The sequence below is a fragment of the Sordaria macrospora genome, chromosome 2, assembly GCF_033870435.1.
Source record: "Sordaria macrospora chromosome 2, complete sequence".
NCBI lineage: Eukaryota > Fungi > Ascomycota > Sordariomycetes > Sordariales > Sordariaceae > Sordaria > Sordaria macrospora.
Window position 1 is genome coordinate 4219764 of NC_089372.1, and position 18108 is coordinate 4237871.

Here is an 18108-nt window from a genome sequence, read left to right on the forward strand (position 1 = left end):
ATCTTCTAGCTTCGATTACTTGTATCTTTTTATAGAGACGTGGCCTGGTTAGTGTAGTGGTCTGCCACCGCCGTGATATATTTTAAAATTTCTTTTAATTGGAAATTTGTAAAGCATGTATTAAATATTCAAATAAGTTTAGATGTAAAATTAGTTCCGCTACTATTATTCAGTTTATTTTATATGAATAATAGTGGTAGCGTTCGTATTTCCTTTTTTTAAACTATTTTTTTTAATTGAAAAAACGTAAAACTTACCGCTAATTGTAATCCTATTTATTCTTAGTTATTTAAAATTTATTAATACGAAAAGAAAAACCGTTTGCAAGTAAAAGTTATTTAATTTGGAATATAAAATTGCTATTGAAGATCCCCGGAAGGATTCGGACTAATTTAATGAATTTGCAGTTTTGTATCTTACAATGGCTATTTTATAATTTAAGCTTAGGGTTAAAACTTCTATTTTTACTTTTATTTCTATTATTAGAAAGTAGCAAAGAAGAGGATAGTAGTAAAGAAAAGAGTAGTAATGAAAAAGAGAATAATAGTAAAAAAGACCTCCGCGGGAGTTTTAATTTATTTCATTACTATTACTAAAAAGGTTTAATAAAATCTTTCATTTATATAGGTATTAATAGCGAACTATTTAGTTCGGGAGTGTCACGGAATGCACTCGGGTGCCTCTTCCCGGACAAACTATATAAGACCACTTGAGCGACCGAACTGCCAGCTTCGGTTACTTGTATTCCTTGGAATATAGCCTAGTGGTGTAGTGGTCCGCTAGCGCTGTGACAGGGAGTAGAGTAGTTTAATTTCTAATATTAAATTTTAATTTTGACAAAAAATAATTGGTAGTAGTATTAGTATTAGTATTAGTATTAGTACTAATGTAAAGAAGAGAAGCAATATATTATTAGCAGTATTGATACGGGAATCGTGGGATTTACACTCAATACAAGGGGTCATGAGAGTGAGGCCATATTGTGTGTAAATAAAAGGTAATAAAGAGATTGTCTTCGAAGAAAGGCCTGGCTTCAAGCCAGCCGTCTGCCCGCAGTAGATATGCAGTGTAGCGAGCTAGATAGCCCGAGCGCAGAGCAGCGGCTGGGCAGGCACCAGAGCCTCCATAGCAGCCCAGCTAATCTGGGCTGTCATGACTAGTCTAAGCTATAATACAGGGTATAGCCAACGATACCAGGAATCCAGGGATTCCGGTATCAAGTATTCAATTTATGGGTGCCTACTTTATTAACGAATAATTAATAAAGTTCTTGTTCATTTTCAAGGATAGTAAATATATTATTTGCGTTTAAATATTAATTTTAAGCGAATAAATTAATAATTACGAATAATTCATCAAATTTTAAGATTGTAATTAGAGGTTATATAATAGTACAAGTGTAGGTTATAGGATATTATATAAATGATACGCGAGAAACAATATAATCAATATGATATAGATATAATCATTATAAGCTATATAAGAATCAGAGATAGCATGCAGCAGAAAAGATGCAAAGTTATCAAAATTGTTAGTACGCGCTTGCAAACGACTTCCAGCGCTTGAAAAAAAGCTAATACTCCATTACGTATACTTCTTAAAGAAGTAATTAGGAGTTTAGGCTGGGACCTGGATACCGCTCCCCTCACAGCCCATTTCTTCGCCTGAGCAGCCACATTTTGGCGAATAACCACCGAGATCGGCTAACAGCTCTCCAACTATATGGTTGGCGACGTTAGCAAGCGTTCTTACAGTGGTATTTGTATGCTACTGGTAGTGGACTCGGGCGATCTACCTGTGTTGCTTTTGACTTGTAAACAAAACTTCACTATTCTTCAGCCTCGCATGATGGTGGCTTCTGCGTTTCCTGTCGGTGCTCGTGGTAAAAAAACACCGCGGAAGCTCTTGGTTCATCTCTTGTCATTTCCACTTGCACCTTGCTTACATGTAGAGGTACTCACCTCGGCGAGTGGACTGAGGGAGGTTGCTTGGTCCAGACGATTCAAGTTTCTTCAATTCAGATCTTGTGAGAAATATGGCAACTGTGGCCTCATGTCTCGGTCGCTCCTTCGATGTGTTTCATATTTTCGTCCCATCTCAGTCATCATCTTCGTCAGTTGCCAGGTCTAGAGTGGTGAGACTGCCCGGCGGGATCCTCCCCGAGCGTGGGACGAACCGAACCCGAAGGCACGATCCCCCTCCAAGATCCACGCCATCGAGACCGTTCTTTCCATCCCCACATTAAACCCTAACCCTGTATGCTAAGTACCCATGACTTGAACCTCCACGCACTCGGACAACCTCACCTCTCAGTTTCCCCCACCACCAACACCCCTTTGGTGATCTGCTGCATTTCCACTTGTTTTCCATGCCGAGTCTTCGACTCCCCGGTTCTCCAATTCTAGCTCGTCTCGGCCCTCAACTTCTTACTTGCTTGTTGCAAACTCCAACTGCAAGCTGCCCGGGGATAAGCTCCACCAAAAACCGTCTTGCGCCGGTCATAGAGCTAGCCTCACAGCTACAGCTGCGTACCACTGCCCTGCACCTTCAGGTCCCTGAACCTCACCAATTGTGGAACCCCTCATTGGCGTCCGACAGGAACGTTTTCAAGATGCCAGGTAAGTCCTTCAACTCTTTCGTCACCAAACCTCATTCTTCTCCAATGCCTGGCTTGCCCTTTCAATTTTACCCCAGGCAGGGGACGGTGCGGTCGGTAGAAGAAAATAAATTTCAATCACGAATGGAAGCAACCATGTTCGACGACGACAAATGCGACGGGTACCTACGCCTTTACCACTTGTCCGCCGCCTACCCCTGGGACTGCGATTGTACCAGGTAGAGCTGCCGCCTCTGCTTGTCCCTACAAGGTCGATGCTTCCTCGCCTGTAAATGCTGGGTTCCACCTCCCCGCTGCCACGAACAGCAAGCCAATTGCGGTCCCGAATCCAAAGCCTCGCCAGACATTTGTCCCTCGAGGTTCCTCGCACCCGATTCCATACCTCGACGTCGTGCTGGCACTTCACTCTTTTGCTGGCAATCCTTCAGGACTGAACTTGGGCTACATTTCACCAACATACCCGTTTTCCCACCAGACCACTTCTCGCCTGCCACCTCGAGGCCGCACGAACCGGGACCGCCTGACCCAGCTAGACACCGCTCGCCGCCCTTGCCATCACCTCCTACCCACCTTGTTACAGCCCACTACTTGCTCGCCCTGCCGCCTGCTTCGTCTCTTCCACAACTAACAACATCATGCCAGTCAACTTTGAAGATCCCTGGTTCAAGGCCCAGGAAGTGTAAGTCGAGCTTTGCTCCCAATCCCGGGTGTTGAACCTTCTGAATCGCTAACCCCCCGCGGTGTAGCTCCTACAATGTATCCGAGCTCCAGGATTGCGCCGTCGCCGTCGACGCGTCATACTTTCTCCGACAGCTCCTCGAACAAGCGGAAAACTACAATGAACCGCTGTTGACCGCCCTCGGAGGTCTCACCGGCATCCAGGCGCGCATACAAGTCGAATTGGACAACTGGCTCAGGAACCGCACAACCCCCTTTTTCATTTTCGATGGCCAACCTATGGTCGGACAGGACGAGGTCACCACCAAGCAGGGTCGCGAAATCCAGAAACAAACCGGTGTTGCGTGGAAGCTCTACAGCGAAGGACAAGCCGAGGCCGCTGTGGCCGCTTTTGGCGAGTGTGCGAGTAAGTCTTCTATAGCTTGACTTGTGCGGTTCGACAATAGCTTACGGGTCAAGGTCTCTACAACATCCAGGCTCTATACCCCATGCTTCAAGATGAGCTGAGACTGCGGAAACTTCACTTCTTGGTCGCACCTTTCAACGCTGCCGCGCAGATCGCATACTTGGACATGATCGACTCTGATCAATGCGGCGGCATCATGGGCCCCTTGGAGTTGATGCTTTACCCCATTCAAGACTGCGTCATTCGCTCAATCGAATGGACCAGCAACACCTGCGCCGCCATCTCCAAGAAGAACGTTATGAAGGTGCTCAACGTCAGCGAGCCACACTTCATTGACGCCTTCCTTATGACCGGCACCCCCTTCCTTCCTCCATTCCCGCCGCTCACGGATCCTACCCTCGTCAAGAGCCAGCCTTATAACATTGTGGATGCCATCAACATGCTCCGGACAGCCGACAAGTCGGTCACGATGGTTAGCACCACCTTCCACGATTTGATCAAGAACCAGGATCCCACTTGGCTGGATAAGTATCGCAAGGCGTGGATGGCTGTCAAGCACTTCGTTTATATCGCGGAGAGCGGCGTAGTTAAGGTCCATGACGCGGACCACCTAACAAACGACAACCACGAGTATCTAGGTCTCCAGATTCCTTGGGAGATGTTCCACTACCTCAACGCTGGCCTGATTGGGCCTCGCCTCTTGAGCTGGATTACGCACAGCCAAGTCTATGTTTTGCCGACTTTGGACGGTTCCGCTACCGAGGAATACAAGAAGCTCGTCTCGAGCCAACTTGTTCCTCTCGAGGAGACTGCGCTTAGCTTGGTGCTCGCTCGGTTGCACCGTGGTATCGTCTACAAGGACATCAAGGCAAAGGTTTGGTACGATGATAACTACTCTGGCACTGTTCTCGACCACCGTCATGAAGCTAGGACCAAGACCAACTACGGAGTACAGATGGCCACATGGGGAGTTATCAAGGAAGCGGACATCAAGCAGCACTTCCCCGGCTTCGAACACGGATCAATCTTTTCCGAAGTGCATGCTTTGACCAAGCCCGATTTTGTCAAACTTACTTTCGCTAAGCAAGAGAATAAGTTGAGGAATGTCGAGTCAGCGAGCGTCATCAAGTCGATCTGCCTGTGGAGATACCTCCATGTCCGCGGTTATATCGATGACCAACACAACTTGACTAACTGGGGCAAGGCTTTGGACCGCGCCATGGTCACGCTGGAGCCAGCGGTGAAGAAGTTCCCCACGGTTCCCTATCTCTACGAGTCGGTGCTTGTTGCCATGGAAATGGTGAGATTTGGGCTTCTCAACGGCAGTCTTAAGGTTGTTGAGCCTCTAAGCCTCCCTATGCACGGCGACGATGATGACAAGTCCAGTCTGATGCTGATCAGCCGCTGTGCGACACTGCTTAAGCTGCGACACCAAGCTAATGGATACACTGGTCCTTTGAGTAAAAACCTGTTGACGTTCCACTCTTTGGCTGGCGAGGTTAGGAGTGCTGAACGCGCTCTGATGGAGGCCATTCTGGCTTCTCTTTTCCTCTACGGCCAAGGACAACGGAAGAGGGATGATAGCTGGGAGCTCAGCCATCAGTACGTTGCCCTCTCTATTTACACCTTTGGATGAAGATTGCTGACTTTACACTTAGACTTCCCTTCCTCTTCAACCCCGATGTTGCTCTCGGAATTGCCGTCAAGACGTACTTTGACGAGACGATCAACTGGAAAAGTGAGAAGGAGAAGACGGAGAGGCTGGCGACTTTCCCCGATTTGTTCGTGCCTTACTCTATGGCTTTTAGCGAGGACCTGGAGATTGCGTGCGAGTTCTTCAAGGCCGTGTATGCCGGTTTGCAGACGCTGGACGGCCAGGGCATCTCGGCCAACGATTTGAAGGCTTGGAGCAAGGCGAAAGAGTATCTGTCACCGCGGACACTGAAGGATGCGAGTGGCAACTAGAAGAGCCCACCGTCCCGACGTAAAGCGCGCCTTACGAGAGATTACTTTGGCTACAATGTGTGTAAGTGAGGCATGCAATTGCTTATACGCGTATGCACATTCCAAGCCGCATGTATCCGGGAAAAGGTCCTGGTTGGCGATATTGCGGCCAGAACCTTCGGCGGGCCTCCTATATCTCAAAGAAGCAATTAAAACATTCTAGAGGCAAAATGGCCGCGTAACTACCAGGTCCAAGGTATTGGTTATGGTGTGGTGCGGAGGTGCGGTGGTTATTAGTGAACGTAGCAAGGGTGGAGGTGCCGGGTTGTCGTGGGTTCAGCGACCCCCTGCCGTGGCGGTTTTTGTCTGGACTGCACAAGAGGAGGCCCGCTAGAACTACTACTGCCCAGTAAATATCTGATAGGATGACGAGGCCTGTGACAATGTCTCATTGACTTAACTGTACGACAACAAAGTAGATATACGATAGCGTATAAGACAGTGGGCTGTGCAAATAGGTATCAGGACTTTGGTCGCAGAACTGCTCAGCGCGGGGCAAACGCGCGTTGGCAATTGATGAATGAAAGCTTTAAAGAGGTCGAGTCGGGAGACTGAGCGTGTGATCATTAACAGCTTGTGACACTAAAGTTCCGTCGGTTAAGGAACTTCCCGTCCTTACATCCCTCCAACACCTCCGTCACCTGCACTTCTTCTTGCCTTACACAAATAACTTGATTCTACGAGTGCCACACAATCATATACTTTTTTGCACGGCATAATTCAAAATCATCCACAAGACGGTTATCGAAAGGGCGCTGTTTACTTGCCCCTAACAAAGTGTATACACAGTAGTCGATGGCTGTTATCGGCTGTTAGTCCCACAGCATGACACGGATCAAGATGACGTCGAGCACAACCCCACCCGTTACCGACAGTTCAACATCACAAACACCATCAACATCAGCAGGTACAACCACAACAACAGGAAGCACTTCAACAGCGACCCCAGCAACAGTATCGCTAACGAACCCGATTTCAGTACTCACTTCAATACCGCGACCTTCGTCACCAGCCGGGAGCTACTATGCGATGAGCGACGACGAGGAAGGCGATTACAACACCATCACTCACGCCTCTTCGGGGAGAGGCGTGAAACTCCTATACACCAAGAGCAAGGTTCGAATTTGTCCTGTTGTCCATCTGTTATCACTGTAACTAACCACATTTGCAGGTCTACATCCACCCGACGCCATCAGCAAAAGACAACATCCCCGGCTATATCGCTCTCCTCCAACAACGACACCAACACCGCGATGACCGCCCCTCTTCCCGGGACTCGTCGTCCACCCCGGCATCCTCGGACCTCCTCCTCGCCTGGGTCCCCGAATCCCAACTAGGCGAAGCAGCCAACCTCTACGTCAAAGTCGATCTCTGTGATGGCGACTCGCCTCCCAAACAATCCTACCTCGTCCCGCCTCCACCGACCGTAACCACCCACCGCGGCTCCGTCGGCCCTTATGCCTTTGCCATCCCCGTCAGCGCCGTTTACAGCTTACTGATCCGCCCGCCGAGCGTCGGGTGGTGGTGGGGCAGCATCATCATCAACAGTCGGGCCGGCGACTCGTTTCCGGCGCTGTTTTTCCACGATAGCGAGTGCCAGAGCACGATCCTGCAGAAGAAGAAGCGGACGGCCGACACTTTCGACCCCTTCGGCGACGCGGGGCAGATGTTTTGGGGAGGAGACGAAGTACTGCGGTGGTTGAAGCGGTACGTGCAGGTTGAGCGGAGCGGGGCGGAGCCGAACATTTATCTTGTTGAGCCTAGCAGGGAGGACAGTGTTGCTTTTGGGGGGAAGCCCACTACCTCCCAACAACAACAAGCTGGGTCTTCGTCTCGTGGTCCCGGTGGTGGTCCCGGTGCGAGGGGAGAGGCAGGCATGGACCCGTTTGTCAAGCTGATCAAGGAAGCCGGCTGGAATCTGATGGAGAAGTTCAGCAAGGTGACTACATTCACAAGGCAGGCGGCCAACGATGTCTTGGACAACCCGCGCGTGCCGCCACAGATGAGGAGGCTGCTGCGCAACCCGGAGGTGCAGACGCTGCAGGACGAGTTCGACAGCGCGAGGATTTACCTGGCCCGCTGGGCGATGGGTATCGCAGAGCAGAGCGATAGGGACCGCAGCAGGAGGACGTGGACGGCGCGGGACGTCATGGAGTTGGAGGATACGGATGTGGGCGAGTTTGAGCTGGTTGATGGGGCGAATAGCTTGTCCCTGGAGGAGAGGAGGAGGGTGCTTACGCTGAAGGAGTGGAAGGGGTTCTTTGATGAGAGGACGGGGAGGTTGAGTGTTACTGTCGATGAGGTTAAGGAGAGAATCTTCCATGGCGGGCTTGATCCTGAGGATGGGGTGCGCAAGGAGGCGTGGCTGTTCTTGCTTGGGGTTTATGATTGGTATAGCACGGCGGACGAGCGCAAAGCCCAGGCGGCGTCGTTGAGAGACGCTTACATCAAGCTCAAGGGCGGGTGGTGGGAGCGGCAGGTTGATTTGGGCGGAGAGGGTGAAGAGGGCGAGTGGTGGAGGGAGCAGCGAAACAGGATCGGTAAGACTCCTCCTTTTCCAAACACTTCAACGTTTGTTGTGATTGCTACATCAGAGACGAGATTCCTAACACAGCTTTTTTTTACTTACAGAGAAGGATGTTCACCGAACAGACCGAAACGTCCCCATCTTCGCCGGTGAAGACATCCCCCACCCTGACCCTGATTCACCTTTTGCCTCCACCGGCACCAACGTCCACATGGAGCAACTCAAGGACATGCTCCTCACCTACAACGAGTACAACAAGGGCTTAGGCTACGTCCAGGGCATGTCGGACCTGCTCGCCCCCATCTACGCCGTCCTGCAAGACGACGCCCTGGCTTTCTGGGCGTTCCAGCACTTCATGGACCGGATGGAGCGCAACTTCCTCCGCGACCAATCCGGCATGCGGGAACAGCTCCTGGCGCTGGACAACCTGGTCCGGTTCATGGACCCAAAGCTGTACGCCCACCTGGAGTCGGCCGACAGCACCAACTTTTTCTTCTTCTTCCGCATGCTGCTGGTATGGTATAAGCGCGAGTTCGAGTGGGCGGATGTGTTGCGCCTGTGGGAGGCGTTGTGGACGGATTACCTGAGCAGCGGGTTCCACTTGTTTATCGCGCTGGCGATTCTGGAGAGACATCGCGATGTGATCATGACGCATTTGAAGCACTTTGATGAGGTGCTGAAGTATGGTATGTTTTCAACCTCCCCTTTCCTCTTCCCCATCTATCACTTACCAATGATAGTTACTAATGATGACATGACAGTGAACGAGCTGTCCACAACAATAGACCTCGAATCGACCCTCATCCGCGCCGAAGCCCTCTTCCAGCGTTTCCGTCGTCTGATCGAAGCCATCGACAGGAAGGAACACTTCCCCGCTCCCAGGAGGACGTTATCGACAGTCTCATCCTCATCGGCATCGGCCGCTCTGGCAGATGCGAAGAGATCCAGCTCCAAATCACCCAGTCCTCCGTTGCCGGCAAGGCCTCAGTCGGGGCCTAGGGCGGCGTCTCCCCCCGCAGCAGCAGCTACGACTAAGGTTAATGAGGGCAAGACTACGGCGGAAGAGGATAAGGAGGAAAATGTGGAAAAGATCGTAACACCGGCTTTGAGAAAGTTGTTGAGTCGGGAGGTGGAGATCATACGGGCTCCGGTGAGGGAGGGGGCGGGATATCCGACTAGGGAGCGTGCGTAGGTTTGGGTTTGCGGGATTTGATGAAGTGGTGTAGACATATACGTGTAACGATGGGATGACAGTGGCATTATTTTTTGTGTTTCTCGGGAAGTGGTTTGGGTGTACTTGGGGGAATACTTGGTTTGAACATTGGACGGAAGGATACTGAGGTGGGGTGTTATCGATGGATGGATGGATGAATGGATCATAGCATTTTTATAACATGGGATACACGACGTGATTTGCGGTACACAACGGACGTACCAAACTAAGTACGGCATGCTGACAAGATTTTTTAAGAGTTTGTGCTTCAAACTGAACAGAGGTAGGTAAGGTTCTGATGATATCTAAATTACTGCAAAGGTTCACAGTACAAAGGTATACAAAAAAAAGAAGCGAAGAATCTAAAACCAAAGATTTGCCCATCCCATAAACGCCTCATAAAAGTCGTAATCCGAAGCTGTATCCTCGAATCGCCTCGTAAAGCGAAAAGGGGAATCCGCTCTTCGCTTGCTTGCTTGCTCGTCGTGAAGTCGAAAAAAAAAGACAAGTGTGGTATCCTACATGGCAATCCTTCAACCTACGCCCATTCAATATTATCCTTCTTGGTCCCTTTTTCTGATATCCCTTTTTGTTGATCGCATCATTTTCCAAAGCCATGCACCTAAAAATCATTAGGGAGAGCCATCCCCCTCAACCCACTTTGATAATTCCCCGCCATACCCGGCCGGCTGCCACTATACCCATTGCCACTGTAGTAACTGTTCCTCGGGTCATCATAGCCACCATGTCCATGTCCATGCCCATGTCCCTCTCCCATCAACGTCCTATCATTGCCGGCAATCCCTTGCTCCTCCATACTCTGTCCAGATTCACCATGTTCATTCATGCCGCCCTTGTTGCCCCTGTATCCACCGCTCCCCTTGGTCCTGACGGCGGGATACAGGTCGATCCAGAATGAAAAGACGTAGAAGCTGAAGATGAAGGCAATCGTCCACTCCAAAACGGCCGCAGGGTTATAGTGGTGTGTAAACGAGCAGCTGGCGAACGCGATGGCGAGGATGATCTCGACAATGACAAAGACCAGCTTGATCCAGAACGAGATGCGCAAAACCCGATGATCACGGTACCGCATGCCCAGACGCTGGTACTCCCAGCAGATGAAGATGGCACTGATCACGTAGCCGGCGATGAACAGCAGCAGAAAGATGTTGTGCAGCTTGGGGTGGCGCGCCGTGTCGAAGATGGACAGCAGGATCAAGCCGCAGGTGCCGATGATGGCGAAGACGATGGTCATGCCCGACAGCACCTTTTCCGTCGTCGTCGTGTTGGGCACCAGCCGGCCCTTGTGGCGCAGCCAGCGGTCGGCGCCGAAGGAGAGGTCCAGAAACACCGTGGTCACAGCACAGCCCGCGATGAAGAGCGGTTTTAACGTCGAGGCGCCCACGTCAGAGATGTACGCGATGGTCTGCCGCTCGTCCATGGACGAGTAGTGTCGTCGGTTCTCGTTGGTGCACCAGTAGATTAGTAACCCTAAAAGGGTGCCGAGCCAGACTACGCCACTGATTATGGGGAAGATCTGGAAGAGTAAGGGCATTGCGTGTTAACTTTTGAAGATGTGGGGGCAAAAAAAACAAATTTTTTTTTTTTTTGGATGGATTGCTTTACTTACCCAGTATGATAGTATCCCTCGCAACATTTTTGGCGGTTTGTTTTCTTTTTTCTTCCGATGGCTTGGTGGTTTGGTGTGATCGATGTATGATGTTAACAACCGGGTGTGTGCGCCCAGACCTTTTCGCTAGGTAGGTACGGTAGGTAGATGCACGAGCAGCCCAGAGACGGGATGCAGGAACCAGGAACGAGCGTTGGAGGGGGAGTTTGGACGAAGAAGCACCAAAGCACGCACGCACGCCCTTCCTCACAAAAGTATGTGTGGGTTGTTGAAAGTGGAAAACTGGAATGTCTTGTCGTTTCGTGGGGGTTGATATGTGTGATTAGATATTATGCTGACAATGTGGAAGTTTAAAGAATGCTCTTGGCCCGGTCGTCTCGTCTCGACAGCCACAATCGACTGTTGTGTTGGGTTGGTCGGGTGCTAAGTACCACGGACGGATGTTGTTTTTTGTGTCAAAGGTACCGGTAGAGTGGAATGTTGACAACGGAAGACCTTTTTCTCCAAAAGTTCCGGGTTGGCACAGGAAGGGAAAAAAAAGGTCAAAAAGGGGGGGAGTATGACGAGATGAGATGGAGTGAGCACAATGGGGGACCTTAAAGTTTTATTCTATGGTAGAGTAAGAGATTGGGTTCTAGACACGTTATGATGATGCTTACACTAAACCTCTCGTGGTTTACTTACTTGTCTCTCTGCCATGGCATTGGCATGGCATGGTATTCGTTTCATCATCATCTTTCTTTTCTAATCCCAGCACCAACGTGATGATCTCCTGCCCGCCGGACGGACTGATGTCGAAGCCCGTCCCCGATCTGTCTGCGATGCACATCAGTCATGAGAAGGGGAAGAGCCTTCACACTGCCACTTTGGTTGGGTGAGCTGTGACGTCAGGGTCCAGACGTCTGCCCATCTCTACGGAGCACTGAGCCGTCTGGGGTTTAGCGTGTTTCTTGGTCAATTCATTGCGGATACAGGGGTCTTGGTCTGTTAGTGCTTACCTAAACGAGTTTGATCGGTGTGACGGTGACATCGGCATATTCCATTAGGTTCCCACCACGGAGATGTTGAAGGTGAGATGCATACCATGATAAGATATGAAAACCGATATGTGAAGAAACACGGCTGGTGTTTTTATTTCAACTTAGTTGAATGTTTGATAATATTTTTGATGTTAGTATGAGAAACTCAGATGAAAGTCACCATCTCACTGTAACCTGCTGGCAGTGGACCCACAGACACACGGGGATGACCTCCACTCAGGGCCCTTCCGCCGAATCCATCACCGCGCATGCATCCACCTGCGCCAAAGTTTAATCCCACTCTCCCTTACCTCTTATCCTCCTTATCTTAACTCCGTACATGCACAAGGCTGCCTCTACGAAGCGGCCCAACATCAACAACAAACAAAAAACAACAACTGAACAGCGTCCGGCTATTTATTCGCCATTGGCGCCCGACCCTATTCTTTCATCCCTCGAACCCGTCACTTTCCCAGAGACCTCTCGACTAATCGACTCTTCCTGTCTGGGATCACCGTCCGCCGTCCACCGTCTGCGCGAGGTTCACCCGAATCCACCAAGCCAAGATGGCGAACTCCCCTCTTGTTGCGCGTCCGACCGATGCGCTTCAGCCCTCGAAATCCCTCCCGACATCCAGCGGCGGCACCCCTAGCGGAGGACTCCCGCGCTCGGCCCGGGGCCAGCGAATCGCCGCCGAAGCCCGTCCGACCATGGATCTCATGGAGCAGATGAACGAAGACGAGAAGAACAAATACATCAAGGGTGCGTTTGCGTGTATCCGTCATACCAAACTCATTTCGCCGGTGTTTCCCCAGAACTAACGAATCCCTCTTGTGATCATCTTCCAGGCAAGAAACTCGGTGAAGGTACCTACGCCAACGTCTACCTGGGCCACTCGCGCGTCGACGCCTCGGTGAAGGTCGCCATCAAGAAAATAAAAGTCCAAAAGGAATACCAAGACGGCATCGCCCCCGACGCCATCCGCGAGATGAAGTACCTGCAAAAGCTTCGCGGGCACGCCAACATCATCATCCTGCACAGCGTCTTCTCCTCCAAGGACCAGAACCTCAACCTCGTGCTCGAATACCTGCCCCTCGGTGACCTGGAAATGCTCATCCGCGACGTCGACCACGTCCGCTACGGCGCCGCCGACATCAAAGCGTGGATGGGCATGCTCACGCGCGCCGTCTGGTGGTGTCACGACAACTACGTTCTCCACCGCGATATCAAGCCGAACAACCTGCTGATCGCGGCCGACGGTGAGGTCAAGCTGGCCGATTTCGGTCTGGCGCGGAGCTTTGCCGACCCGGGGGTGCGGATGACAGCGAACGTGATTACGCGATGGTACCGGCCTCCCGAGCTGCTGTTCGGCGCCCGACACTACTCGGGCGCGGTAGACGTGTGGTCGGTGGGGCTCGTGTTCGCGGAACTCATCATCCGCAACCCGTACCTGCCGGGTAACTCGGAGGTGGAGCAGATCGCGCTGATCTGCAGGGAAATCGGCACGCCAACGGAGGAGAACTGGCCGGGGGTGACGCAGCTGAAGGAGTACACGGTGCCGAGCGACGTGGTGCCCGTGGCGGGTAAAGAAAAATACATGGGCCGGTTCGGCGCGGTCGGGTCCGACGGCGTGGATCTGCTGGCCAAGACGCTGATTCTGGATCCGAGGAGGCGCATCACGGCGAGGGAGATGCTGGAACATAGGTGGTGGAAGGCAGATCCGAAGCCGACGCCGAAGCACGATCTGCCTAAGAAGACGGCTGGGGCGGAGGAGAAGGCGGCGGCGGATTTGAAGAGACGGAATGGTATGGTGGAGGATGACGACGTGCGCGGGTCCAAGGTTGCTAGGAAATTGGACTTTGGTGCTCGCTAGGTGAGGTGAGGTGAGGTGAGGGAGCTATTCATGATCGAAGTCGAAGCATCTTTCTGGGAAATGCATTATTATATGTTTATGAAACGGATACATATACCGGACTGGGTTGGTTGGAAAGGAGGTTACATACGGTATGCACGGCATTGGCGTTGGCACTATAGAGCGTGAAGAAAGGCGTTTGGGCGCATGAAACACAGAACAACACATATAGAGGTCATCAGTTTTAATTATTATTTACTACTTTTGAGAATATCGTACAAGCTGCTGCTGAACGTTGAGGGCAAATGGTTCATTCCTTTTGTGTAATACATATTATGGAGGATCTGAACAAAGAACCGGAATAAACCATTTTATCTACTACTATATAGCTTCTCATCATGCTTCTCTATAGTATAATCCAAAATGCTCGCTGTTATGTTGATTATATAGTCGAATATTTACGCCCCTCCACATTCCATTTCTCCCATTACCGACCGAATGCTTCTTTTTCACCCGATTCCTCACTACTCACATCACATAACCACACACTCCAACCCATACATAGCCCTCTCCACTTCCTTCCTAACACTATACCAATCCGCCCGTCGTTCCGCATACTCATATACCTCCTCGGCCCTGAAAACACCACTAAACCGCTCGTTATCCGCAATAATCGTCGCCATCTCCTTGGCATGGTGCTTAGCATCAATCAGGTAAATCTGACTCAACTCCCTCAATGCTTTGAAGTACGCTAGCAAATCGTTGTTTTTGAGGGTGCGGATGTACTCATAATACAAATTTACGTCGGCAATGAGCTTGATGGCGCCCTCGGTGGAGATGCGTTGACGCTTGAGGTGCTTGCAGACTGCGGCAAAGAGGCGAAGGCCGACTTCGCCGTTGAATACGTCTAGCATCGATTTATCCGTTGAGCCCGTCAGCATGGAGGTGTGTGAGGCGACGAGGTCGCGGATGCGGAGGGCGGTGGGTGTGGGGCCGATGTCTTGCGGGCCGAGCGAGTTCGTGTTGCTGTTGCTGGAGCCACCGCCGGGGGTGGTGGGCGTGCCGGGGAGAGAGGGGAGGGACCAGATGGAGGGCGTGCCGGATTTGTAGCGGGATTTTCTGTTGTTATTGTTGCTGCTGCTGCTGTGGTGGTTACTACTGCTACCGGTGGTACCTTCGGTGGTGACGCTCATGCCGCTGATGCTGGCCGCGTCGTTGAACGGGTCGGTGGTCATGGTCGGGTTGTAGTCGGTTGGTTGTTGCGTGGTGGCGCAGACGTACTCGACTTCGTCCATCAGCACGTCAATGCCCTTGTTGAGACCGGCCGCGACGCTTTCGTCGAGCATCTGCTCGAATTTCTTCTTGGCCAGACCGGCTGGGTCCAAAAAGTCGTTGCGGTCTGCGATCTTGGGTGTTGTGAGCTGTTGCTCGTAGAAGACGTCAATCATTTGTGAGATAAGGTCGCCGACGTTGACGAGCTCGATAAAGGTCACTAGGGGCGCCACGCCGCCCTTGTCGTGGTGGGAGACCTCGCGCGGATTGTATTGCGAAAGGTGGGCGACTGCCTTGTCGAAACCAGGCTTGATGTGACGGCCGCCGAGGATGCGGAGCAACGCGACGAATATGGCCTCGCATTGCTCACGAGCTTCGCCGCCGGCTTGGCCGCCTAACTGAATAAAAACTGCGGCGCGGCCGAGACTAGATTTGGCGTTGTGAACGAGACTGAGGGCAACCTCGATGCTGAAGAGAGACTTGATGCCTTCTAGTCTGGAGGTCATTAGTGCCGCCTTTGCTGCTAGCTCATCCGTGGGAGCCTTGTCCGGCAAGGGACTTCCTGTACGATCAACAATCCCTGGCGCCGCCAGACTGGGAGAAACTGGACGAGACTGCTCAGGATTCTCCGGCGCCTGTAACTCGCCACCGTTCGCCGCTGCTGTCGTGGCCGTCGTTGGGGTTACAGCCGGCTTTGAAGCAAAGGGCGACCCCAGCGGTAAACTGGGCAGAACAGAAACGGGCATCATAACCACTTTCTTGAACGACGTCAAGAAGTCCTTCTTATCCGCCTGTCGGTTAGTGAAGCTGCCCATGTAGAACGACTCCGCCGTAGCATCCTGCTCCGACAGTTTCTTCTCCCACTCGCCCACCTCCGCCTCCGCCTGCTGGGTGAAGTAATCCAGCTCATCGGCCAGGTAAAGATCCAGATGCTGTTCAAACACTTTGAGTGCAAACTCTTTCGCAAGCGCCCCTTGCTCCTTAGGGTTCTTTTCGTCCTTGGGCGCATTCACCGTCCTAAAGAACTGCAACGTCTGCTCAAACAAGCCCGAGACGGCCTTCACATACGCCGCCAAGCTCCTCTCGTGCGTCTCGTCAAAGAGCGGCGTCACGTAGTCCGTCAGGATATCGTCCCTGATTTTCCCCATCAACAACCAAAACACCTCGGCCGGCTTCGGAAACACCCGCTGGATAATATCCGCCTGCTCGTTCACTTTGGCCGTCAACACCTCAAAGAACCGCCTCGACGGCTCCAGCGTGACGTCGTCCGCCAGCGCCTGATTCACGCAATCCATCGGGTTCGCCAACACCTCTTTGTCCGAGAAGATCGGATGTTTCTGGATAAACAGCTCCACCGCCGCTGTCCCGCCGTTCAGCAGATCCAGCACATGCGCGTACTTGTGCATCCGCCCATCAACGTCCCAGAACTCGTAGCCCGTCTCGAACTCGTGCAGCACCGCGCTCTCGAAGATGCCCGCCATGGTCGCCAGCTTCTCCTCGCGCTGCCGCCACCCCGCGGCCCAGTCCGACTTGGCGAACGTCCGTAGGTTGGCCAGCATCTGCGCCTGCCGCTCCGGGTCCCGAAACACGCGGAAGACGACCGGGTCCGTGTGCGATTTCGCCTTGGCCAGGTCGAAGTAGAAGGGTGCTAGCGCGCCGTAGATCTTGCCGTACTCTTGCCGGGCGTGGCCACGGATGGAGCGGGCGTTCTTGATCACGTTTAGTAACGCTTCGGGATCGGAGAAGGGGTCTTTTTGTTGTGCCGCTGTTGGTAGCAGTCCTCCTAACGCACCACCACCACTGGTAGCACCACCAACTTTCATCGTCTCAAACCCGTCCTGCAACCCCTCCATCTCCTCCACCGCCCTCCTCTGCGCCGCCTCCCTTATCGCCTGCTCTCTTTTCTGCTGCTCCTCCGCGATCCTTTTCCTCCTCAGCTCCTCCTCGCCCGCATCAAACAGTGTAGTCGTTATCACCGGCGGCGGCGGCGGCGGCTGCTGTTGTTGTAACACAGGAAAAAGATGCTGTGTTTGTCCCGGAATAACGTGTTGTCCCCTCCCTGCCGCTGCTGCAGCGGCAAGTCTTTCCCTCTCCGCCCGTTCGGCGGCTTCGCGCCGTCGCTTCATCACCTCCTCGAACCGCCGCCGGGCTTCGGCTTCGTCCCACACCCCCATGGAGCGAAGGCGGGCAACCCAGCGGGTGTCGTCGTAGACCATCTCGCGCATGCGGCGCGAGGTGCGGGCGAAGCGGAGGAGGTCGGAGACGGGGAGGTAGTCGAGGATTGTGACGAGGATTTCTGGGGAGTTGTAGAGTGTGGTTAGCTGCTGCTAGGTTCGAGGATACGGTGTGGTATTCTAGGGCAACATACCGGCTGGTAATACTGGCTTGGAATCAATCATTGTGGTTGCTCGGAGGGCATTCAAAATGCTGCCGTTCTTGTTGTTGCCGCCTGCTGCCATCGCCGCTGATGAAGAGGCGGACTTTGATCCGGCACCCGCCATAGAGGCCCTCTTGAAGTTGGACATGGTGTTGTGTTTGTTTGTGTCTCGGTCCGGTAATTATTGTTATGGTATTGCAGTAGGTAGCTAGCTAGCTATGGTCTGGTGTTGTTACGACTTTTTATGTTCAAAGGTGGATGTTGGTGTTGGTGATCGGTCAAGGTCCAGTAAAGAAAGGTATGTACAAGTGCTAGTTTCAAGGCGGGACGTATCGAAGATTCATGCTGCTGCCGGCCAGAATGATATCTGAGAAACCGTCGTCGTCGTCGTGAGATGTAATACTACCGATACGAGGAGTCGTGGTTGTTCGATTGGACTGCATTGAACAACAAGCCAGCTCCGTACCGTACAAGTTGTTAACAGAAAGGCGGAATGGAAAGCAAAGCAGCAGG

At 52.2% G+C, this 18108-nt stretch overlaps 5 protein-coding genes across 5 annotated transcripts; 3 read left to right on the top strand and 2 right to left on the bottom strand.

The window, feature by feature from the left end:
* Positions 1–2217: 2217 nt before the first annotated feature.
* SMAC4_02537 (uncharacterized protein) lies at positions 2218–5870 on the top strand. Its single transcript, XM_003352054.2, has 4 exons — positions 2218–3296; positions 3364–3701; positions 3755–5303; positions 5360–5870. The coding sequence occupies exons 1-4, from the start codon at positions 3253–3255 to the stop codon at positions 5664–5666; spliced, it is 2238 nt and encodes a 745-aa protein (XP_003352102.1). The 5' UTR covers positions 2218–3252; the 3' UTR covers positions 5667–5870.
* A 379-nt stretch (positions 5871–6249) lies between these two features.
* SMAC4_02536 (uncharacterized protein) lies at positions 6250–9694 on the top strand. The gene is made up of 5 exons (XM_003352053.2): positions 6250–6612; positions 6685–6821; positions 6877–8245; positions 8337–8918; positions 8994–9694. Exons 1-5 carry the CDS (start codon positions 6531–6533, stop codon positions 9422–9424), a joined length of 2601 nt encoding a protein of 866 aa, XP_003352101.2. The 5' UTR covers positions 6250–6530; the 3' UTR covers positions 9425–9694.
* Positions 9695–9812: 118 nt separating this feature from the next.
* Positions 9813–11634, bottom strand: SMAC4_02535 (uncharacterized protein). The gene is made up of 2 exons (XM_003352052.2): positions 11076–11634; positions 9813–10982 (listed from the first exon to the last, which is right to left on the bottom strand). Exons 1-2 carry the CDS (start codon positions 11100–11102, stop codon positions 10068–10070), a joined length of 942 nt encoding a protein of 313 aa, XP_003352100.1. The 5' UTR covers positions 11103–11634; the 3' UTR covers positions 9813–10067.
* A 600-nt stretch (positions 11635–12234) lies between these two features.
* SMAC4_02534 (uncharacterized protein) lies at positions 12235–14234 on the top strand. The gene is made up of 2 exons (XM_003352051.2): positions 12235–12856; positions 12943–14234. The coding sequence occupies exons 1-2, from the start codon at positions 12661–12663 to the stop codon at positions 13965–13967; spliced, it is 1221 nt and encodes a 406-aa protein (XP_003352099.1). The 5' UTR covers positions 12235–12660; the 3' UTR covers positions 13968–14234.
* A 24-nt stretch (positions 14235–14258) lies between these two features.
* On the bottom strand, positions 14259–17743 carry SMAC4_02533 (uncharacterized protein; the record flags this gene model as incomplete). The annotated part of the gene is made up of 2 exons (XM_003352050.2): positions 14259–17514; positions 17587–17743. 2 exons carry the CDS (start codon positions 17741–17743, stop codon positions 14480–14482), a joined length of 3192 nt encoding a protein of 1063 aa, XP_003352098.1. The 3' UTR covers positions 14259–14479.
* Positions 17744–18108: the final 365 nt, after the last annotated feature.